The sequence below is a fragment of the Saccopteryx bilineata genome, chromosome 5, assembly GCF_036850765.1.
Source record: "Saccopteryx bilineata isolate mSacBil1 chromosome 5, mSacBil1_pri_phased_curated, whole genome shotgun sequence".
NCBI lineage: Eukaryota > Metazoa > Chordata > Mammalia > Chiroptera > Emballonuridae > Saccopteryx > Saccopteryx bilineata.
Window position 1 is genome coordinate 167,516,540 of NC_089494.1, and position 20,438 is coordinate 167,536,977.

Here is a 20,438-nt window from a genome sequence, read left to right on the forward strand (position 1 = left end):
CTTGGCCTCTGCCCCAGGCGCTGGAGTGGCTCTGGTCGTGGCAGAGCGACGCCCTGGAGGAGCAGAGCATCGCCCCCTGGTGGGCAGAGCGGCGCCCCTGGTGGGCGTGCCGGGTGGATCCCAGTCGGGTGCATGCGGGAGTCTGTCTGACTGTCTCTCCCCATTCCAGCTTCATAAAAATACAAAAAAAAAAAAAAAAAAAAAGAAGGTAGAGCATGTAGAGAGCTCTGGAAGTGAGAAAGCATGTCTCTCTTGGAACTGAAAAATAAATTCCATATAGCTGAGTCTGGAAAAGGGGAAGGTGGTAGCTTAGGGAGACAAAGTATGCAACAACCAGTTCACGAGGGGCCTGGTAAAACATATTAAGGAGTAAAGACTTTATCAAATGGTGACAAGAAGCCACTGAAAAGATTTAGGCCAAGGAGATCAAAGTTATGTTTCAGAAAGATTATTCTGACTATAAAATGGAAAATGAAGGCAGAGAACAATTAGAATTGAGACAGCAATCTAGGTGAGATAATGATGGTAGTATAAATTAAGTAATACTGGGAATGGAGAGAAGTAGAAAGATGACCACTTTAGGAAGTAAAATAGGCATGACTCGGTGATTGGTTATATGTGGGCAGAGTAAGGGTGATTGTGTTATTTGCTGAGATTGAAAACAGAGAAAGAAGAAAGAGTTTGTGAGAAGGATATTAAGTTCCTTTTTAGAAGATATTGAATTTGGGATACTGAGGGATAAGCAAGTACAAATGTTGGACAAGCAATTGAATATTTAGATCTGATGTTCTGTGCAGCGCTTTGAACTGGAGATGCAGACTAGAGTGTGGTTAGTATGATATGGTAACTAAAGCCATGGCAGTGGTGACATTGCCCAAGGCAATGTGTGGCATGATGAGAGAATAGGCTGTTGTAAGAAACCCTAAGGAATACCAAAACTAAAGAGAAAAACAGGAGCTCTAAGTCCAGCAGTAATTCTAAAACTGTAAATTATACATTAGTTTATCTTCTCCTTGGCCAAATCTATTACTACAAGTACTAACAGGTATGAAAATCTTACTGGATTTTTTCTTCTGTTTTACCTTGTAAAGCCACAAAAACATAGTATAAAATAACCTGAAGTCAATAAACATTTTATTATTAAAAAAAATTTTTTCCCCCTTTTTTGTATTTTTCTGAAGCGGGGAGGCAGTCAGACTTCTGCATGCGCCTGACTAGAATCTACCCAGCATGCCCACCAGAAGGCGATGCTCTGCCCATCTGGGGCATTGCTCCATTGCGGCTGGAGCCACTCTAGCTCCTGAGGCGGAGACATGCAGCTGTCCTCAGTGCCTGGGCCAACTTGCTCTAATGGAGCCTTGGCTGCTGGAGGGGAAGAAAGAGAGAGAGAGAGAGGAAGGAGAGGGGGAAGGGTGCAGGAGCAGATGGGCGCCTCTCCTGTGTGCCCTGACTGGAAATTGAACCCAGGACTTCCACATGCTGGGCTGATGCTCTACTGCTGAGCCAATGGCCAGGGCCCAATAAACATTTTAAAAATAACTATTAAAATATAATCTACAAGCCAAAAAAACCAACAGCCTCTGGTTGCTCAATACTTAGTTTTGGCTATGCTAAACTTTCTACTTTACAACAAATCTTTACTTGCGCTGTAATTTGCATGCCATCAGTTCTGTAACCATGCCTTATTTCCAAATTGTCTAGATAGTCTTTAATGGGTTTGCACCTCAGTGACAGCCCAGAGAGATTTTTCTTTGATCAAAGCATGTGAGTAAATAGAGTTATGCTATGGTCAGGAGATGACTATGGTCCATAATTTCCACACAGAAAAGATCCAAATAGTTTTGTATGTGTCAATAGGGACTTGAGTCAACACCCTTCCTTTTGTATCCATAGGAGAAGAAATGGGAATGTGGCCTCTAGAATGGCTGAGTGGCTAATCACTGTTTTGCTGATATATGTTTAACAACTGGCTTGTCAGGAAAAGAGAGCCCTGATTTTTGTGTCTGTTAATTTTTTATAGTGTAAATCAGGGGTCCCCAAACTATTGTGGTGGGACGCATGCGGCCCCCTGAGGCCATTTATCCAGCCCCAGCCGCACTTTCGAAAGGGGCACCTCTTTCATTGGTGGTCAGGGAGAAGAGCACATTGACCATCTCATTAGACAAAAGCAGGCCCATAGTTCCCATTGAAATACTGGTCAGTTTGTTGATTTAAATTTACTTGTTCTTTATTTTAAATATTGTATTTGTTCCCGTTTTGTTTTTTTTACTTTAAAATAAGATATGTGCAGTGTGCATAGGGATTTGTTCATAGTTTTTTTTTAAGTCCGGCCCTCCAATGGTCTGAGGGACAGTGAACTGGCCCCCTGTGTAAAAAGTTTGAGGACCCCTGGTATAAATATATCCACCCCCCTCTCCCCACAACAGTGGCAAGCTACCAACTTGACGTCACTGGAGGCAGAGTAGGAAAAAATGTATCGAGTGGCTTTTGCCAGCTAGTGCAAGTTAGTTCTAGCACACTACTGGACCAAGAATGATCTGACTGCTGACCAGGAATGGGACGTTATCTGGAATACAGCTTAAGATATGAGGAATATATTCTGTAAATACTGAATTTTACTTGAATGAAATTTGTAGATCTTAGCCTCTTGTCTTTGAATTGAGGGCTGGTGGTATGAGTAATGTACCATTAATCTAATAACAGCATGTGTTAACTCACATACCTTTTTTATAAGCAATAAGCTTGTAAAATTGGGTTTTATCTGAAATTGAAAGGATTGAGAATCATTTTCAAACTAATTCTTTATACTAAGAGCCAAAGAAATGTCCACCAGTTTCTTTTTATTTTGGGATATCAGTATACTTTTCATTCTAATATATTTCATAAAAGAGACTTTTATTTCTATCTAGTAGGCAAAGTTTGTTTTTTCCTTTTCAAAGCAAACAATTTGATGGTATATGATTCTAACCAACAATACATGCAGAAAGAAGAGTAGCAAAATATTTCATTTCTTTATATAATTTAATATATACACTTAGCATAGCATGCAGATACATAGTATTATTGGTATACTAAAATATTACTATTAAAATTTACTTTTAAAATATTTTCAACTTCAGGCACTGGGAGAACCAGAGCTGCTATTATGCATACTATGTCTTTTTCATATTTCAAAGAGAAGTTAAAATTCCTGGTAGCATAAAAAAGAATGCATTTTTAAATATTTAATGCAGATATTTAAGAAATCTCATGATTCCTATGAAAAACTTCACAATTCTACTGTGTACAAATGAAGACAGCTTTTCAAAGAATTTGCGTTTATGACGAGTTTATAAAAGTGACCATAAAAATACTGCAAGCCCAATAAAAATACAATGTTATAGTACAAAGTCTTTTGTTTTTTAAGCCAAACTTTAAAAGGTCTAGTTTTTGTACAAATGCACAATATGTTTAGTGTACTGAGATTGGTATTTTTGTTCAGGATTATATGATTTTAGAATTCTAAATTGAACATTTTTCATTAATTTTCTGCTTCAGAATGGAAGACAATGAGAACTTATAAAATACATTTTAAAAACAGGATTGGGTAAAAACTTCACAAAATGGAATATCAAACACTTTACATACTTTAGTTATTGCTTGCCAAAGATAAAAATGCCCCAATGTCCCATTTTCCTCTTATTTTACTTGAATTTTTAGATAATTATCTTAACTACCTCTCCTTTGTGTATATAAAACTCTTTGAGATGAAAGCATAAAAATTTTAGGTTCTCTAACAAGACCCAAAATATCACTAAGCCATTTTCCATTTTCAAAGTATATTTAAAGAAGTGCTTATTTCCATATAAAACCTCATAATTCTGAATTAAGACACATTAATAACTTCACTTTAGCTTTAGAGAAATATATATTACTACAATTGGCTGTTAAGTTCCAAATTTAAGATTGGGTTTTTACTTTGTAATACTGTACTTTCCAATACATATAGCAAAGAAAATAAGCTTATTTTTCCTCAAAAGAATATGTAAAGATAATACAAATAAATTTTTCTGAGGGAAAAATTCATGCCAAGATAAGTCAATTCTTAAAGTCTTAAGAGTAGGTGCTATAAAAGAACTATAAAATATAAAAAATTTCTGCCCTGGCCGGTTGGCTCAATGGTAGAGCATTGGCCTGGCGTGCAGAAGTCCCGGGTTCGATTCCCGGCCAGGGCACACAGGAGAAGCACCCATCTGCTTCTTCACCCCTCCTCCTCTCCTTCCTCTCTGTCTCTCTTCCCCTCCCGCAGCCGAGGCTCCACTGGAGCAAAGATGGCCCGGGCGCTGGGGATGGCTCCTTGGCCTCTGCCCCAGGTACTAGAGTGGCTCTGGTCGCAACAGAGTGACGCCCCGAAGGGGCAGAGCGTCGCCCCCTGGTGGGTGTGCCGGGTGGATTCTGGTCGGGTGCATGCGGGAGTCTGTCTGTCTCTCCCCGTTTCCGGCTTCAGAAAAATACAGGAAAAAAAAATTCAAAAAAATACACTGAAAATGTCTTTCTATAAAAAAAATAATGCAACTACAGCATTACCATGGGGTACATACAACCAACTATGAATCTGGCTTCTGAGGCTTTAAAAATTCACAAAAATAATTAGCACCAAAATTACCTAAATCTTTAAATGACATACTGAAGTAATTCCAGATCCAAGTGTTTCATTATAAAAATGTTGTGGTTAACCTGGGAAGTTTCCCAAGCAATAATAAATATATTATTTTCAATCTTTAGAATATGTGCTAGTTTTACTAATTTTCATCAAAATATTAAGGTAGTATATAATGATCATTTACATTGGTGTGGACTGAGCAGGGGTAATAGAAATCCAAATTATTTCCTAAAAAATATGGGGTTATTTAGTGGGGGAGAGTAATTCCCTAAGTAAAACTTAGTTTTAGCTCATTATTTTATCATTTTCCTCCTAAAACGTTTTAGTGGAGCTCTTTATAAGGCCTATGTTGCAATTTGAACTCCATATCCTGTTATTCTTCCTGCTCACTTGCAGGTGTTATTTAAGATTTGGCACGGGAATAGGGGTATTTGAAAGTCAGCACAGGTTATAGTATTAAAACAAGAGTTTTGAATAAGCTACAAGATCTATGTTGAACCCTGTTATAATCAAAAGTTGAGTTTTATTTTAAACAACATTTACTTATATTACAAAAAAGCACACAATTTGAAACAAGGCAGACTTTTTGGCTTTCATGTAGTGATTATAACTTCACTAATTATATATATATATTAACTTCACTAATTATATATATATATACACATATATGTGTGTATATATATATATATTTACCAAATGTCAACCAACAGCTCTTTCAGCCATACTTTAATGTTGTACATAAATAATAACAAGGCAAAGAACAACAACTAGTCCAAAGGCTTGTAGGCCAAGGAACCACAGCATAACCCAAAAGAAAATGACTATCACTGGTTCCACAATTTGTTCTCCAAAAGACATCCTTATAAAACCCATGTTGATGAGGCTTTTGTTCAGTTCACCAAAAAGTGTTCCCATCTTTTTGTAGTCATCTCCAACAGGATTGCCAATGTGGTTCTGTGATTCTTCACAATCCTTTAAAGACAAATAGATAATATAAAACAAACATAAAATGAGAAATAGGTGAAGGTATTTAAGAATAAAGATTATCTCATAATTTTTCTATATCTTCCAAAGTACTGGATAATACTTCTGATAATCATTCAATAAATATTTGGGAATGTTCCATTTGACTGAGATATAGAACAACTGTATCTGTGCCCACCTTTCAAGAATATGGAAAGCACAGACTTATTTTCTGTGGAACTCAACAATGACTGGACCCTCAACGACTGGAACACTGATTTACAAGATGAAAGGAGGAGATGATTCATTTCCATTCATTTTCTAGTTTCTGGGAATTACACAAAGACAGCTAACTGCTTATATGAAGATTCACGTTTGTATTGCTCTTTTCAGTGGCCATGATTTCAGAAGAACCTTTTCCCACCAATATCCTGTTTTGAGGCAGGGCCCCGGACTTTTAAGTAAGCTTCTTTTTAGTGCATTCCTTTGACACTAAGACTTTACGTAACCTAGTCTCAGCTGACTGGAGCATGTCTTGCTGCTATTATTGAACAATCCTATCATTACTGCTATAATTCTTAGCCTTAGACCCAGCGAGGGGATTTTAGTGTAGGCCCTTGCACAGTTTACTATCTAAATTCTACAAATGTCTTAAATGCCTATTAATCTCATTAGAAGAAATACATATTACAAATAGAAATAATTTTGTACAATGATCCCAAAAGTCCACTTAGAAGTCAGTTCTCCAGAAAATGTCCATGTGTACCCAATTATACATGACAAAGAAATAATTCTAAGATGCCCCCAAATTATCCAGCTGCCTTCCAATCAACACTTGCAGACTTACCACTCACTTTCATATTATGCAATGCAAATGATTCTTGAATTGTTCAAATCACCCAGAGCTAGCAGTAAATTCAACATTTTAGTAGGTTTCAGCCTTTTCTTTCAACATCACAAACTCCTTGCTCTGGCTGTGATTGTCACAATACTGAGAGAGCTTCTGTACTAGCTCTTCAACCCGTGTCATTAGAAGTTTCTCTCTGTCTGATGTAGGCCCCTCTTTACTTTTTGATAGTCTCCTTGTCTTCAATGAAGCAGATACTTTAACAGCTTCCATAACTTTGTTCTTGTTCTTTAAGATTGTAGCTATGGTGGAATGGGATATGCCTGTCTGGCAAGCAATAACCATCACTGATTTTCCCCTTTCATAGTCCTTAATCACTTTTAATTTTGTTTCCAGGTCAATCACTGGACTTGGCCTCTCATGGGAAACACTAGCAGTGTATTTTGTATGCTTAGGAACCATGATGAACAAAATAACATGAAGTTATATCAAGTGCAAGAGAAAATTATGTAAGCAAAAGACACAGTAAATATAAGATGTATGAGGTTGTTGCTGGTGTAATGTGACATACTGTTTTTTAAATAAGTATAAAGAATCACTCTAAGTGATAAAAAAAATACAGTATAGTGAATACATAAACCAGTAACACAGTCTTTTATTGTCATCAAATATTATGTTCTATATATACATAATTGTATGTGCTATACCTGTACACAACTGGCAGTGCAGTGTGTTTATACCAATATCACTACTAACATGAGTAATGTACTGCCCTACCACATTATTGTGGCCATGATACAAGTAGGCAATAGGAAATTTTCCGCTCCATTATAATCTATCTTTAAAAACATTTATTTAGAAAATTAAATTTAACGGTGACATTGGTCAACCTGAGTATATAGATTTAGAGAAAACATCTCCACATCATTTGGACAGTTGATTATGTTCTATACCCATCACTCAAAGTCACATCGTCCAATGTCACTTTATATTTGTCTCTATACTCTTCCCCCAACCCCCTTTCTCTCCCCTACATCCCCCTCCCCTGGTAACCACTGCACTCTTATCTATGTCCATGAGTCTCAATTTTGGCTGATGCTTTATCCACTGCACCACCACAGGTCAGGCCATGAGTCTCAATTTTGTATCCCACCTATGTATGGAATCATACACTTTTTAGCTTTTTCTGATTTACTTATTTCACTCAGTATAGTGTCATCAAGGTCCATCCATGTTGTGTTAAATCATAATATATCATCGTTTCTTATGGCTGAATAGTATTCCATTGTATATATGTACCACATCTTCTTTATCCAATCCTCTACTGAAGGGCACTTTGGTTGTTTCCATGTCTTGGCCATTGTGAACAATGCTGCGATGAATGAACATGGGGGTGCATGTGTCTTTACATACCAATGTTTTTGAGTTTTGGGTTATACACCCAGTAGAGGGATTGTTGGGTCATATGGTGTTCTATTAGTAATTCTGAGGAACCACCATACTTTCTTCCATAATGTACTACTTTGCATTCCCAACAGCAGTGAATAAGGGTTCCTTTTTCTCCACAGCCTCTCCAACACTTGTTATTACCTGTCTTGTTGATAATAGCCAATCTAACAGATGTGAAGTGGTATCTCATTATAGTTCTGATTTGCATTTCTCAAATAGCTAGTGAAGATGAGCACTTTTTATATACCTGTTGGCCATCTGTATTTCTTCTTGGGAGAAGTGTCTGTTCAGGTCCTCTCCCCATTTTTTAATTGGACTGTTTGCTTGTTTGTTGCTGAGCTTTGTGAGTTCTTTATATATTTTGGGTATTAACCCCTTATCAGAGATGTTATTTGCAAAAATCATCTCCCATTTAGTTGGCTGTCTGTTTGGTTGTCAGTTTCCTTTGTTGTGCAGAAGCTTTTTAGTTTGATATAGTCCCATTCATTTATTTTTGCCTTTACTTCCCTTGCCTTTCAGGTCAAATTTGTAAACTGTTCCCTACGCCAAACTCCATGAGTTTAGTGCCTATGTTTTCTTTTATATAATTTATTATTTCAGATCTTATATTTAGGTCTTTGATCCATTTTGAATTAATTTTTGTGCAAGGGGACAAACTGTAGTCAGGTTTCATTATTTTGCATGTGGCTTTCCAATTTTCCCAGCACCATTTATTGAAGAGGCTTTCTTTTCTCCATTGTATGTTTTTGGCTCCTTTGTCGAAGATGATTTGTCCATATATATGTGGTTTTATTTCTGGGTTCCCAATTTTGCTCCATTGGTCTGTGTGTCTATTTTTCTGCCAGCACCATGCTGGTTTTTTCTTTTTTTTTTTCTTTTTTAACAGGGACAGAGAGAGAGTCAGAGAGAGGGATAGGGACAGACAGGAACGGCGAGAGATGACAAGCATCAATCATCAGTTTTTTGTTGCGACACTTCAGTTGTTCATTGATTGCTTTCTCATATGTGCCTTGACCGCGGGCCTTCAGCAGACTGAGTTACCCCTTGCTCGAGCCAGCGACCTTGGGTCCAAGCTGATGAGCTTTTTGCTCAAGCCAGATGAGCCCACGCTCAAGCTGGCGACCTCGGGGTCTCAAACCTGGATCCTCCTGCATCCCAGTCCGATGCTCTATCTACAGTGCCACCGCCTGGTCAGGCAGCACCATGCTGTTTTAATTATTGTGGCTCTGTAGCATAATTTGAAGTCAGATATTGTAATGCCTCCAGATTCATTCTTTTTTCTCAGGATTGCTTTTGTTATTTAGGTTTTTTTTTATGGTTCTATATAAACCTGGTGATTTTTTTTGTTTCATTTCTTTAAAAAATGACATTGGAATTTTGATGAGGATTGCATTAAATTTGTAATATGGCCATTTTAACTATATTTATTCTTCCTATCCAAGAACATGGAATACTTTTCCATTTCATTGTGTCTTTATCGATTTCCTTTAATAACGGTTTATAATTGTATATAGATCCTTTACATTATTTTTCTTTAAATTTCAAAATAGCACTTTTATTATATAAAATGTAAATATCTAGCAAAACCAGAAATACTAAATATATTCTCCTAGGCTTTCACATTTGTTTATTTTATTTGCAAACTTTTTCAGCACAATTTACAACCTCATCCCTATCTGCAATCTGATTATATAAGTGCTAAGTGGCAGAAAATTCTAGAATAAATACATTAAAAAATAAGAGGCAAAGCTGAGATATTAAGTGGCATGCAACAGGTCTATGAGGATAAGGTAAAGTGTTAGGGAAATAAAACAGACTAAGACAAAATAATTGGAAGGTTTTAGCTGAAGTTCTCTCAGTCATCTTTATCTTTAGCTCCATATTTAAGGATGTATGTGAACTCAATGTACATTGAAATTTCCCCTTTTGTCAAGAGGTGCTTCTCTGTACAGCCCATCCACTTCCTTGTCTGTAAACTGATCTCCCATTGCTGTCAGCAGCTCTCTCAGGTAATCTTCCTGAATGGTGCCAGTTGCTTCTTCATCAAAGCAAGCAAACGCATTTCTGAGGACATCTTCCGATCTGTGCCATTTAACTTCTCACCAAACATCATGAGGAACATGGTGAAATTTATGGGCTATGGCGCGTCATTCATCCTGGGTTGAGGTATGCATCTGTTGGAATCTTCCCGAGAGAAGCAAATATATCATGCAAATCTCCCTTGTCAGTGAACCCATCTCTGTTCTGATGAATAATGTTGAAGGCCTCTTTATACTCCTGAGTCTGTGACTGGCTAAACATGGCAAACACACTGGATGTTGTGCTCTGAGGGTGCTTCTTAGGGGTCCTGGTCTTTGCCTTTTTGCTTGACATAGAGGCAGTTTAATTCACCGCCAGTCACCAAAACCCAGGCTGCCCTGCAGGAGTCAATGAGAGACCCTTTACATTCTTTGTTATGTTTATTCCTAGGCCTTTTATTATTATTATTTGTTGCACTGTAAAAGGGATTATATTTTTGAGTTCATTTTCTTAAGTTTCATTGTTGGCATATACAAAAGCAATAGACTTCTATATATTAATTTTGTATCCTGCGACCTTACTGTATTGGTTTATTGTTTCTAATAGTCTTTCTGTGGAGTGTTTGGGGTTTTCTATATACAAGATCATGTCATCTACGAAAAATGAAACCTTTGCTTCTTCTTTTCTGATATGAATGCCTTTTATTTCTTTCTCTTGTCTGAATGCTCTAGCTAAAACTTCCAGCACTATGTTGAATAGAAGTGGAGAGAGTGGGCAGCTTTGTCTCATTCCTGATTTTAGAGAAAAAGTTTTCAATTTTTTACTATTAATATGGTATTAGTTGATGGTTTGCCATATATGGCCTTTCTTATGTTGAGGTATTTTCCTTCTATACCCATTTTATTGAGTATTTAAACATAAAGGGATGTTGTTTCTTATCAAATGCCTTCTCTGCATCTATTGATGGGATCATATAATTTTTGTTGTTTTGTTGACATGGTGTATTAAGTTAATTGATTTTCATATGTTGAACCACTCTTATGCTCCTGGGATGAATCCCACTTGATTGTAATGTATTCTTTTTAATGTGTTGTATTTGATTTGCTAGTATTTTGTTTAGGATTTTTGCACCTGTATTCATTAAAGATACTGGTCCGTAGTTTTCTTTTTTTGTATTGTCCTTGCCAGGTTTTGGTATGAGGGTTATATTGGCCTCATAAAATGTGTTCGGAAATATTGCTGCTTCTTCAACTTTTTGGAAGACTTTGAGAAGGATAGGTACCAAATCTTCTATGGATTTGGTAGAATTCACTAGTGTAACTATCTGGTCCTGGATTTTTGTTTTTTGGGAGGTTTGTGATAGTTGTTTCTATTTCCTCCCTGCTTATGAATCTATTTAGGCTTTCCACTTCTTCGTGACTCAGTCTAGGAAGATTGTATAGTTCTAGGAACTTGTCCATTTCTTCTAGATTGTTGAATTTGGTGACATAGTTTTTCAGTGTATTCTACAATAATCCTTTCTATATCTATGATATCTGTGGTAATTTCTTCTCTTTCATTTCAAGCTTTGTTTACATGAGTCCTTTCTCTTTTTTCCTTACTGAGGCTAGCCAGAGATTTGTTGATTTTATTGATCTTTTCAAAAAACCAGCTTTTTTTGGGTATTTTTCTGAAGTGAGAAGTGGGGAGGCAGAGACATACTCCTGCATGCGCCTGACCAGGATCCACCCAGCTTGCCCATTATGGGGTGATGTTCTGCCCATCTGGGCCATTGTCTGATGCAACTGGAGCCACTCTAGTGCCTGAGATGGAGGCCCTGGAGCCATCCTCAGCACCTGGGCCAACTTTGCTCCAATAGAGCCTTGGCTGTGGGAGGGGAAGAGAGAGATAGAAAGGAGAGGGGGAAGGGTGGAGAAGCAGATGGGTGCTTCTCCTGTGTGCCCTGGCCGGGAATCAAACCCGGGACTTCCACATACCGGGCCAACACTCTACCACTAGCAATCAGCCAGAGCCAAAAAACCAGCTCTTTATTGTATTAATTTTTTCTATAGTTTTCCTGTTCTCTATTTCACTTGTTTCTGCTCTAATTTTTACTATTTCCTTTTTCTGCTGATTTTGAGTTGCCTTTGATCTTCTTTTTCTAAGTCCTTAAGGTGTCATGTTAAGTTATTTACTTGGGCTCTCTCTTGTTTCTTGATATAAGTCTATAATGATATAAACTTTTTGTATTTTTCTGAAGTTGGAAATGAGGAAGCAGTCAGACAGACTCCTGTATGCCCCAACTGGGATCCACCTGGCATGCCCACCAGGGGGCGATGCTCTGCCCATCTGGGGCGTTGCTCTGTTGCAACTAGAGCCATTCTAGCGCCTGAGGCAGAGGCCATAGAGCCATTCTTAGTGCCCTGGCCAACTTTGCTCCAATGGAGCCTTGGCTGCGGGAGGGGAAGAGAGAGACAGAGAGGAAGGAGAGGGGGAGGGGTGGAGAAACAGATGGGCACTTCTCCTGTGTGCCCTGGCCGGGAATCAAACCTGGGATTCCTGCATGCCAGGCCGACACTCAACCACTGAGCCAACCAGCCAGGGCCGATATAAACTTTTATTACTACATTTGCTGCATCCCAGAAATTTTGATATGTTGTCATTTTCGTTTGTTTGTATATAGCTTTTGATTTGTTTTTATTTATTCTTTGACCTAGTCATTTTTTTAGAAGTAGTTGTTTAATTTCCACATTTGGTGGGTTTATTTTCTTCCTTTTTACAACTGATTCTAATTTCAAAGCCTTATGATCAGAAAATATGCTTGGTATAATTTCAATCTTTCTGAATTTGTTGATGTTAGTTTGTAGCCTAACATAGTGTCTATTCTTGAGAATGTTCCATGTACATTGGAGAAAAATGTATACTCTAAAGTTCTGGGATGAAATGTCCTGTAGATATCTATTATGTCCATTTGGTCTAGTGTGCACTTAAGGCCGATATTTCTTTATAGTTTTTCTGTTTGGATGAATGATCTAGAACTGTCAATGGTGTATTGAGATTTCCAAGTATGAGTCTGTTTCTATTTTTAGATCAGTTAGAAGTCATATATTTTGGTGCTCCTTGGTTTGATGCATATATTCTTTTTTTTTTTTTTTTTTTTGTATTTTTCTGAAGCTGGAAACGGGGAGAGACAGTCAGACAGACTCCTGCATGCGTCCGACCGAGAACCACCCAGCACGCCCACCAGGGGCGATGCTCTGCCCACCAGGGGGTGATGCTCTGCCCCTCTGGGGCGTCACTCTGCCGCGACCAGAGCCACTCTAGCGCCTGGGGCAGAGGCCAAGGAGCCATCCCCAGCGCCCGGGCCAATGGAGCCTTGGCTGCGGGAGGGGAAGAGAGAGACAGAGAGGAAGGAGGGGGGGTGGAGAAGCAAATGGGCGCTTCTCCTATGTGCCCTAGCCGGGAATTGAACCCGGGTCCCCCGCATGCCAGGCTGACGCTCTACCGCTGAGCCAACCGGCCAGGGCCTGATGCATATATTCTTGATACAATGTCCCCTTTGTCATTATGAAATGCCCATCTTTGTCTCTGGTTACCTTTGTTGTCTTGAAGTCAACATTGTCAGATATAAGTATGGCTATCTCTGCTTTTCTTTGGGTATTATATGCTTGGAAAATTGTTTCCCAACATTTTACTTTAAATTTACTTTCATCCTTGTAACTTAGATGTATCAGTTGAAGGCAACATACGTTTGTGATTTGCTTTTTGATCAAATCCACTACTCTGTGTCTTTTTATTGGTGAGTTCAATCCATTTACATTTAGGGTAATTATTGACACTTGCTGATTTCCTATAGCCATTTTATATATTGCTTTCTGATAGCTCTGTCTTGTTTGGTTCTTCTCTTTTGTTTTTCTGACAGTTGTTTTTGTTTGGTGGTATTCCATACTTCTTTCCCGTTTCTTCCTTGTTAAGCTACATGGTTTGGTAGTAGTATTTTCATGGGTGGTTACCATTAGGTTATGAAAATAAAAATTGTCATATTTACAAGAGTCCATTATCTCATCAGTGCTTCTGCATTCCGTTCTCCTTTGCTACTGCTGATCTTTATCCTCTCTCCCCTTTTATATTGTTGTCACAGATTATCCTTGTTTTTATTGTGATCTTGTTGGAGTTTTTACTTGTAGTTTTGTTTTGTTCTTTGCATCTAGTTGGATAACCCCTTTTAGTATTTCTTGAAGTGGGAGTTTTCTGGTGATGTATTCCCTCAGTTTCTATCTGTAAAAGTTTTTATTCCTCATTCATATTTGAAGGATAGCTTTGGTGGAAATTCTTGGGCAAAGCTCTGCTGAGGTGTTGCTATTGTAATGATATAGGCAGGGCCGCTGTTGCTTCGGTGGGTGGGTCTGACACTATACATAGTGTAGACCACAGGTAGAATGTGGGCTGTGCACTGTTAGCCAATTGTGCTTGAGTGCCATGCACACTGAACTCCACAGGCTAAGCACATGCAGATGGAGTGCACCATAAAGCTGCATGGGACTCCATGGGCTAAGTGTGCACCAATCGAGTGACTGCTGCAGGTTGTGCATGCACTCAATGCTGGCAATTTCAAGTGGAGCCAAGTGATGCAGCAGGCCCTGTAACCTAGGCCGTGTTCCTGGTCTCAGTTGCATCCATCTTAATTCAGCTCCTTCCCCATGCCCCTCAGTCTCTCCCTCTCCCAGCTCCAAAACAAAACCCAAGTTAAACATGCCTCCCTCTCTCACATTAGCAAGGAAAGAAAAAATTCAGTCTTCTGGTTTCTCTCTTTTCCAGAGTCTACTGCAAAAACAATTTATTTTCTGTCCCCATTTTCAACCCATCCCACTTTTAGTCACTTTGTGGCACAGATCTTTCAGATATAGCTGTGAGCCCAGCTGGGGTTCTTTTTGTTGTGCTATAGTTGTTCAATTTGTTGAAATTTCAAGGGGAGAGATCAGGAGTATCCCTCATGCCACCATTTCTCTGATGCCACTCCAGCTCCATTATAATCTTATGAAGTCACTGTTGTATATGCAGTCTCTCACTGACCGAGATGTTGTTATGCAGTGCATGACTGTATAATGTGCTCCAATGATCATAGAAAGGTTGCCTTTATGTATAATATTTGTTCGATTGAATATAATTATGGAAAGACAAACATTAAGGAGGAACACTGATAGAAATAAATTTCAGTTAGTTTCAGAGGGCTATTAGACTAGAGAGTCTTCTTCCAAAAAAATACTAGAACTCAATCCACTCCATCATCTCCACTCAACCTCTCAAAAGACATTTCTTGAAAAAAAATCTTGTTACTTCAATATAAAAGGGCAGGAGTCTCACATTTGCAAAACACCAACAAGACAGAGTATCATTCTGTGATAAACTAATACATGAAAATAGATATTAAGTAGCAGTTATAGATTTTAACAACCTCTTTGGGCTTTTATTTTCTCCTTGCAGTTTAGAACCCACAGTCTACCATTTAAACTATGAATTCATAAACACATGTTCTCCCCCACTCCCTGAATTTCAGTAGGCTCCAGTTTCCCTGTCTCATCTTCTAGGTTAAGAATTGTGCTCAGAGGGATTATCTGGGTGTTGGTACTCCTTCTATATTCTCAAATCCTTTTAGTTACCTCTTGGTAACTCTCCATCCAAACTTTCATATTTATTGCTCCAAATCTTTCCCACTCCTCTATCTTCTCCCTCTTAAGGTGTTATTTCCTTTTAAGGTTAACCAATATTCATAATCCCAAATACTCCCACCCATACATTGAAGTACAAAAACGGATTTTATAGTGTAACACATCTTTTCATTCCTAAAGCAAAAGAAGCAAAACAGAAATCCTGATTAGAACTAGAACAGTTGTCTAATAGGCAAGTGACACTTCTTAAGATGAAGAAAGGCAAAGTTATTACAAAATTAGAGGCACTAGTCAGACTCTGAAGCAGTAACTAGATGAGGGCTAATTCTTAAAAGCACTGGGTCCATCAATGATGCTGCCATTTTGGTTGTATGACCATAATCTATTGAAAGAATCACCAATATTTTGACTTTGTGAATATCTTTCTTTTAAGTAAAATTTTAGAAGTTTTAAGTATGTATATAGGCCAACAATTTTCAACCAGTGTGCTGCAAGGATTTTTAAAACATGCAATACCACACAGGGTGAAAATCGCTTATCTAGGCTAAGGAAGTATATATAGGTTTATGAAAGTATGAAAATTCTACCTGCTTATGATATTATATACCTTTTTTTTAAGAGTTAAAGATTAACATGACTGGTATGAACCATTCTTTTAGAATTAGTTTACCTTTAAATTAATTTTTTGTCACTAATTTCTTACTAAGATCTATAATGGAATTTTGTCTCAGAACAAAGTTAACAGTACTTATGAATCTGACAAATTTTCAAACAGCTATAAAAACGCCAATCATATAACAATGTTTGGGAGTTGTTTGTTGTGTTTATACAACAACAGCTTTTTGTTTTATACACTGTACTTTTTGTCAAATCCAGTAACTTAGCTAATTTTTTTCTTTGCAGTTCTGAAATAACCACTGCGGTACAATTCTTATTAAGTAAAATGCCTATTAAGTTATCAATCAACCATTTGGACAAAGTGGGAAAAAAGGGGTTTTTTTGGTTTTCATTCTTTATGGCACTATAGTATCTGTAGGAATCTAGTCTTGTAGATAAAAAAGAGTATGTAGGTTTATGATATGTCTTATAGAAAAAAATCTTTGAAAAACAGTACATCTACATAAAGCCACCTAATATTATAATGAAGTACATTAGTTGTTATAATTTTAGATGAGTGGTGAAAATGACACAACTTTTCTGCCTATTGTAGAAGTTCTGTAATTACACTCTAAAGTTAAGATTCTCTTCTGTCAACATGTTTTATACCTGCATTTTATCCAGGGTGTGTTACGTACTAGTTGTGGCAAGCCTGCACAGTCCTGATTGATTTGATAGACTGACATTTATTTCCAGGAAACCACACTCTGGTTCATAGTGTGCTCTCAAAGTACCACTAATTATTGATTACTGAGAACTCCAAATCCAATAATTCATAGTTCTTGACTCACAGAATAGTCTGGCTTGCTAAAAAAACCCTTTAGTTAATTTAGTTCAATTTAATGAATAATAACTGAATTCTTACCATGAGCAAGGTAAGTGCTGCAGGGTACACAAAATAAATAATCCATACTTTCTGACATTAAGCTGCTTAATATATAGGAAAAAATATGTACTCAAATCACTACATTAAACATTTCTACATACCTCCTTACTAGTTAAAATGATACACACTTTTATAGAAGATTCATAGTTTTATCTTTCTGAGCATTACTTCTCAACCCAGGGAAAATTTCAGATTTCTGGACTTTTATGCTCAACTTCATCCTTCAGGGTGCCCTATCTCAGTGAATGGCACAACTCATAAGTGCAAGCAAGAAACCTGCTACTCACTCTAGATGTCTTGTCACTTTGTCCTTTTTGGACAACTTTTGCTAGCTCATTTCCCTCTGAATTTGTTAGAATTCCTTAGGGACTTATCTGTAGGCCATCTTCTCTTCTTATCCATAGTCTCTCCTGATGGAGATTTTATTAATATTTCTATGGTTTATATGCTGAAGACTTTCATTTCTTAAATCACACTCTGGCCAAAAAAAATTGTTAATAAAATATTTTTAATCTCTTCAGAAAAAAAATTGCTATAGTTAATATGATATCCCCCATTTTTAAATGGAATTCCTTAGAATTTTTGTTTGTTTACTCCATTTATTCAGTAAACTTACTAAACACACACGTTCCAAGCATTTTCTCCTCACAAAAACGGCATAAAGCAGAATGTTATTAAACTCTAGAGGTCAAGCGACTACCACAGAATCAGTCATCCAGCTAGGATTTGAACTCAGGAGTCTTCTGACTATAAATTCTGAACTCTTTCCAATAAACTGCTCTTCAAACCTCCAAATCCCTTAGTGCAAAGGAACTGACCCAAGTATTGAAAAGAAAATAATATATTTTAAAAAATTCCTTTTAAGGTGTGATTATATGATACTCCATAGAAATATAAAAGATGAAATGTGCTAACTCAAGTTAAATCTATAATTAATTTACCTTTTCCTCTCAATTTTCTATAAAAAATTTAAATTTCCTTATAGTAGGAACAAATGAATAAAACAGGAGTTAAAAATAGAGAACTGGAAGAGTGGATGAGTGAGAAAGAATTGAGAATCTAGTTTGGGGGAAGATACGTTACCGCAATTATTAAGACTGAGCCTCAAATTAGACTGTCCCTTCCTAGGGAGTCTAAGCAAAAGAGGGGCACAGGCAGGTAAGTTCTTTTCACTTCCTATAGGTCTATGTTCAGGTATCACTTCAGTAAGCCTTTCCATAATGCCTTATTTAAAATAGCAACCCTATCCCATACTCATATTCCCTATCCACCTTCCCATTTATTTTTTTTCCATAGCACTTATAACTCACTGATATATTGCTTGTTTATTCACTATTTCTCTCTCCCTACTACAGTGCAAGATTAATGAAGGAAGAGAGAGTTGAGCCTGTTTCTGTTTGTCTCTTTGTATCCCAGATGCCAAGAGTAGTGCCTAGAAAACAGTAGGAGCTCAATAAAATTAAAAAAAAATTAAATTTATTGGGGTGGCATTGGTTAATAATATTATATGTTTCAAGTGTACAATTCCATAATACATCATCTGCATGTGGCATTCTATGCTTGCCATCCAAAGTCTAGTCTCCCTCCGTCATCAATATATTTGACCCCCTTTACACTCTTCCTCCTCCTCCTTATCCCTCTGCCCCCTCAATAAAATATTTGAATGTGTAAATGAGAAGCTATAAAGATAGTATATGCTGCTCCAGAAAAATGAGGAACAAATAATACAGAAAATGTTGATAATATGACTACTATTAATTGTTAAAGCAATTGATGTTCAATATAATACAAATGGAGAAAGAAAATATCTTAAATATATGCACTATATGGCCAGGTGGTTAGTACAACTGAATTCTAAAATTAGTAGCCAAGAACAGAGTGCCCAAAGACTGATTTCCAAACAGTTAATCATTTAAACTCTGAAGAAAAATAATCTATAAATGGCAGAACCATCATAGCCTTTTCATTATATTACTGTTAAATAAAATATGTATGCATACAAACTGAATAATAAAGCAATAAATATGGTATTTAATTTTTCTTCATATATTTATTATCAAGTATTTTATATCGCATATCTTTCGATACCAAGGATGATCATACTAACTGGCTGATTCTATGAAGAAATCAGGCCCTGGCCGGTTGGCTCAGCGGTAGAGCGTCGGCCTAGCGTGCGGAGGACCCGGGTTCGATTCCCGGCCAGGGCACACAGGAGAAGCGCACATTTGCTTCTCCACCCCTCCGCCGCGCTTTCCTCTCTGTCTCTCTCTTCCCCTCCCGCAGCCAAGGCTCCATTGGAGCAAAGATGGCCCGGGCGCTGGGGATGGCTCTGTGGCCTCTGCCCCAGGTGCTACAGTGGCTCTGGTCGCAACATGGCAACGCCCAGGATGGGCAGAGCATCGCCCCCTGGTGGGCAGAGCGTCGCCCCTGGTGGGCGTGCCGGGTGGATCCCGGTCGGGCGCATGCGGGAGTCTGTCTGACTGTCTCTCCCCGTTTCCAGCTTCAGAAAAATGAAAAAAGAAAAAAAAAAAAAAAAAAAAAGAAATCAATACATTTCTATTCTTCTTTAAATTTAAAAGCTTAAACTAAATGAGCTTCTACACTCACATGAAACTCTTAAGTAGACAAAGTTGCCTGTGAAACCAATAACCATTCAACTTATGGATAAAATGATAGGATGATATGAAAATGAAATTGATATTTGTGTGCTAAATAAAAAGTGGAATCAGTATGAAATCCTTGTAACAGCAATGTTGTTCTCATCAAAATTCGTTTTTCAGTAGTTATCTTAATATCAGGTTGCATAACTCATCAGAAAGAACTTCATATATAAATCAATCTTTGCTTTTCACATGCATATAAATCATGCATTTTTACATGGACGTTGAATGCATGTATCAAATATTACCATGAAAGATTAGAATTATTTTTTAACTAACACAATGGGAGAACATATTTGCCAATACATCTGATAAGGGGTTAATAACCAAAATTTATAAAGAACTTCTAAAACTCAATACCAGGAAGGTAAACAATCCAATTAAAAAATGGGCAAAGGAACTGAATAGACACTTCTCCAAAGAAGACATACAGATGGCCAATAAGCATATGAAAAAATGCTCAACATCACTAATCATCAGAGAAATGCAAATTAAAACCACAATGAGATACCACCTCACCCCAGTCAGAATGGCGCTCATTAACAAATCAATACACAATAAGAACTGGCAAGGGTGTGGAGAAAAGGGAACCCTCCTGCACTGCTGGTGGGAATGCAGACTTGTGCAGCCACTGTGGAAAACAGTATGGTGTTTCCTCAAAAAATTA

The 20,438-nt window shown here is 37.5% G+C and overlaps 1 protein-coding gene and 1 pseudogene across 1 annotated transcript in view; both read right to left on the minus strand.

Moving 5' to 3' along the window:
• Positions 1 to 3,002: 3,002 nt before the first annotated feature.
• The window catches only part of LOC136338615 (uncharacterized protein FAM241A-like), a 32,060-nt gene continuing 14,624 nt past the window's right edge, over positions 3,003 to 20,438 (minus strand). The window contains exon 2 of the mRNA XM_066281158.1: positions 3,003 to 5,614. Coding sequence (XP_066137255.1) covers positions 5,369 to 5,614 — 246 coding nt within the window. The 3' untranslated portion in view covers positions 3,003 to 5,368. The remainder of the gene's footprint in view (positions 5,615 to 20,438) is intronic.
• LOC136338616 (myosin regulatory light chain 12B pseudogene) lies at positions 9,757 to 10,286 on the minus strand (annotated as a pseudogene).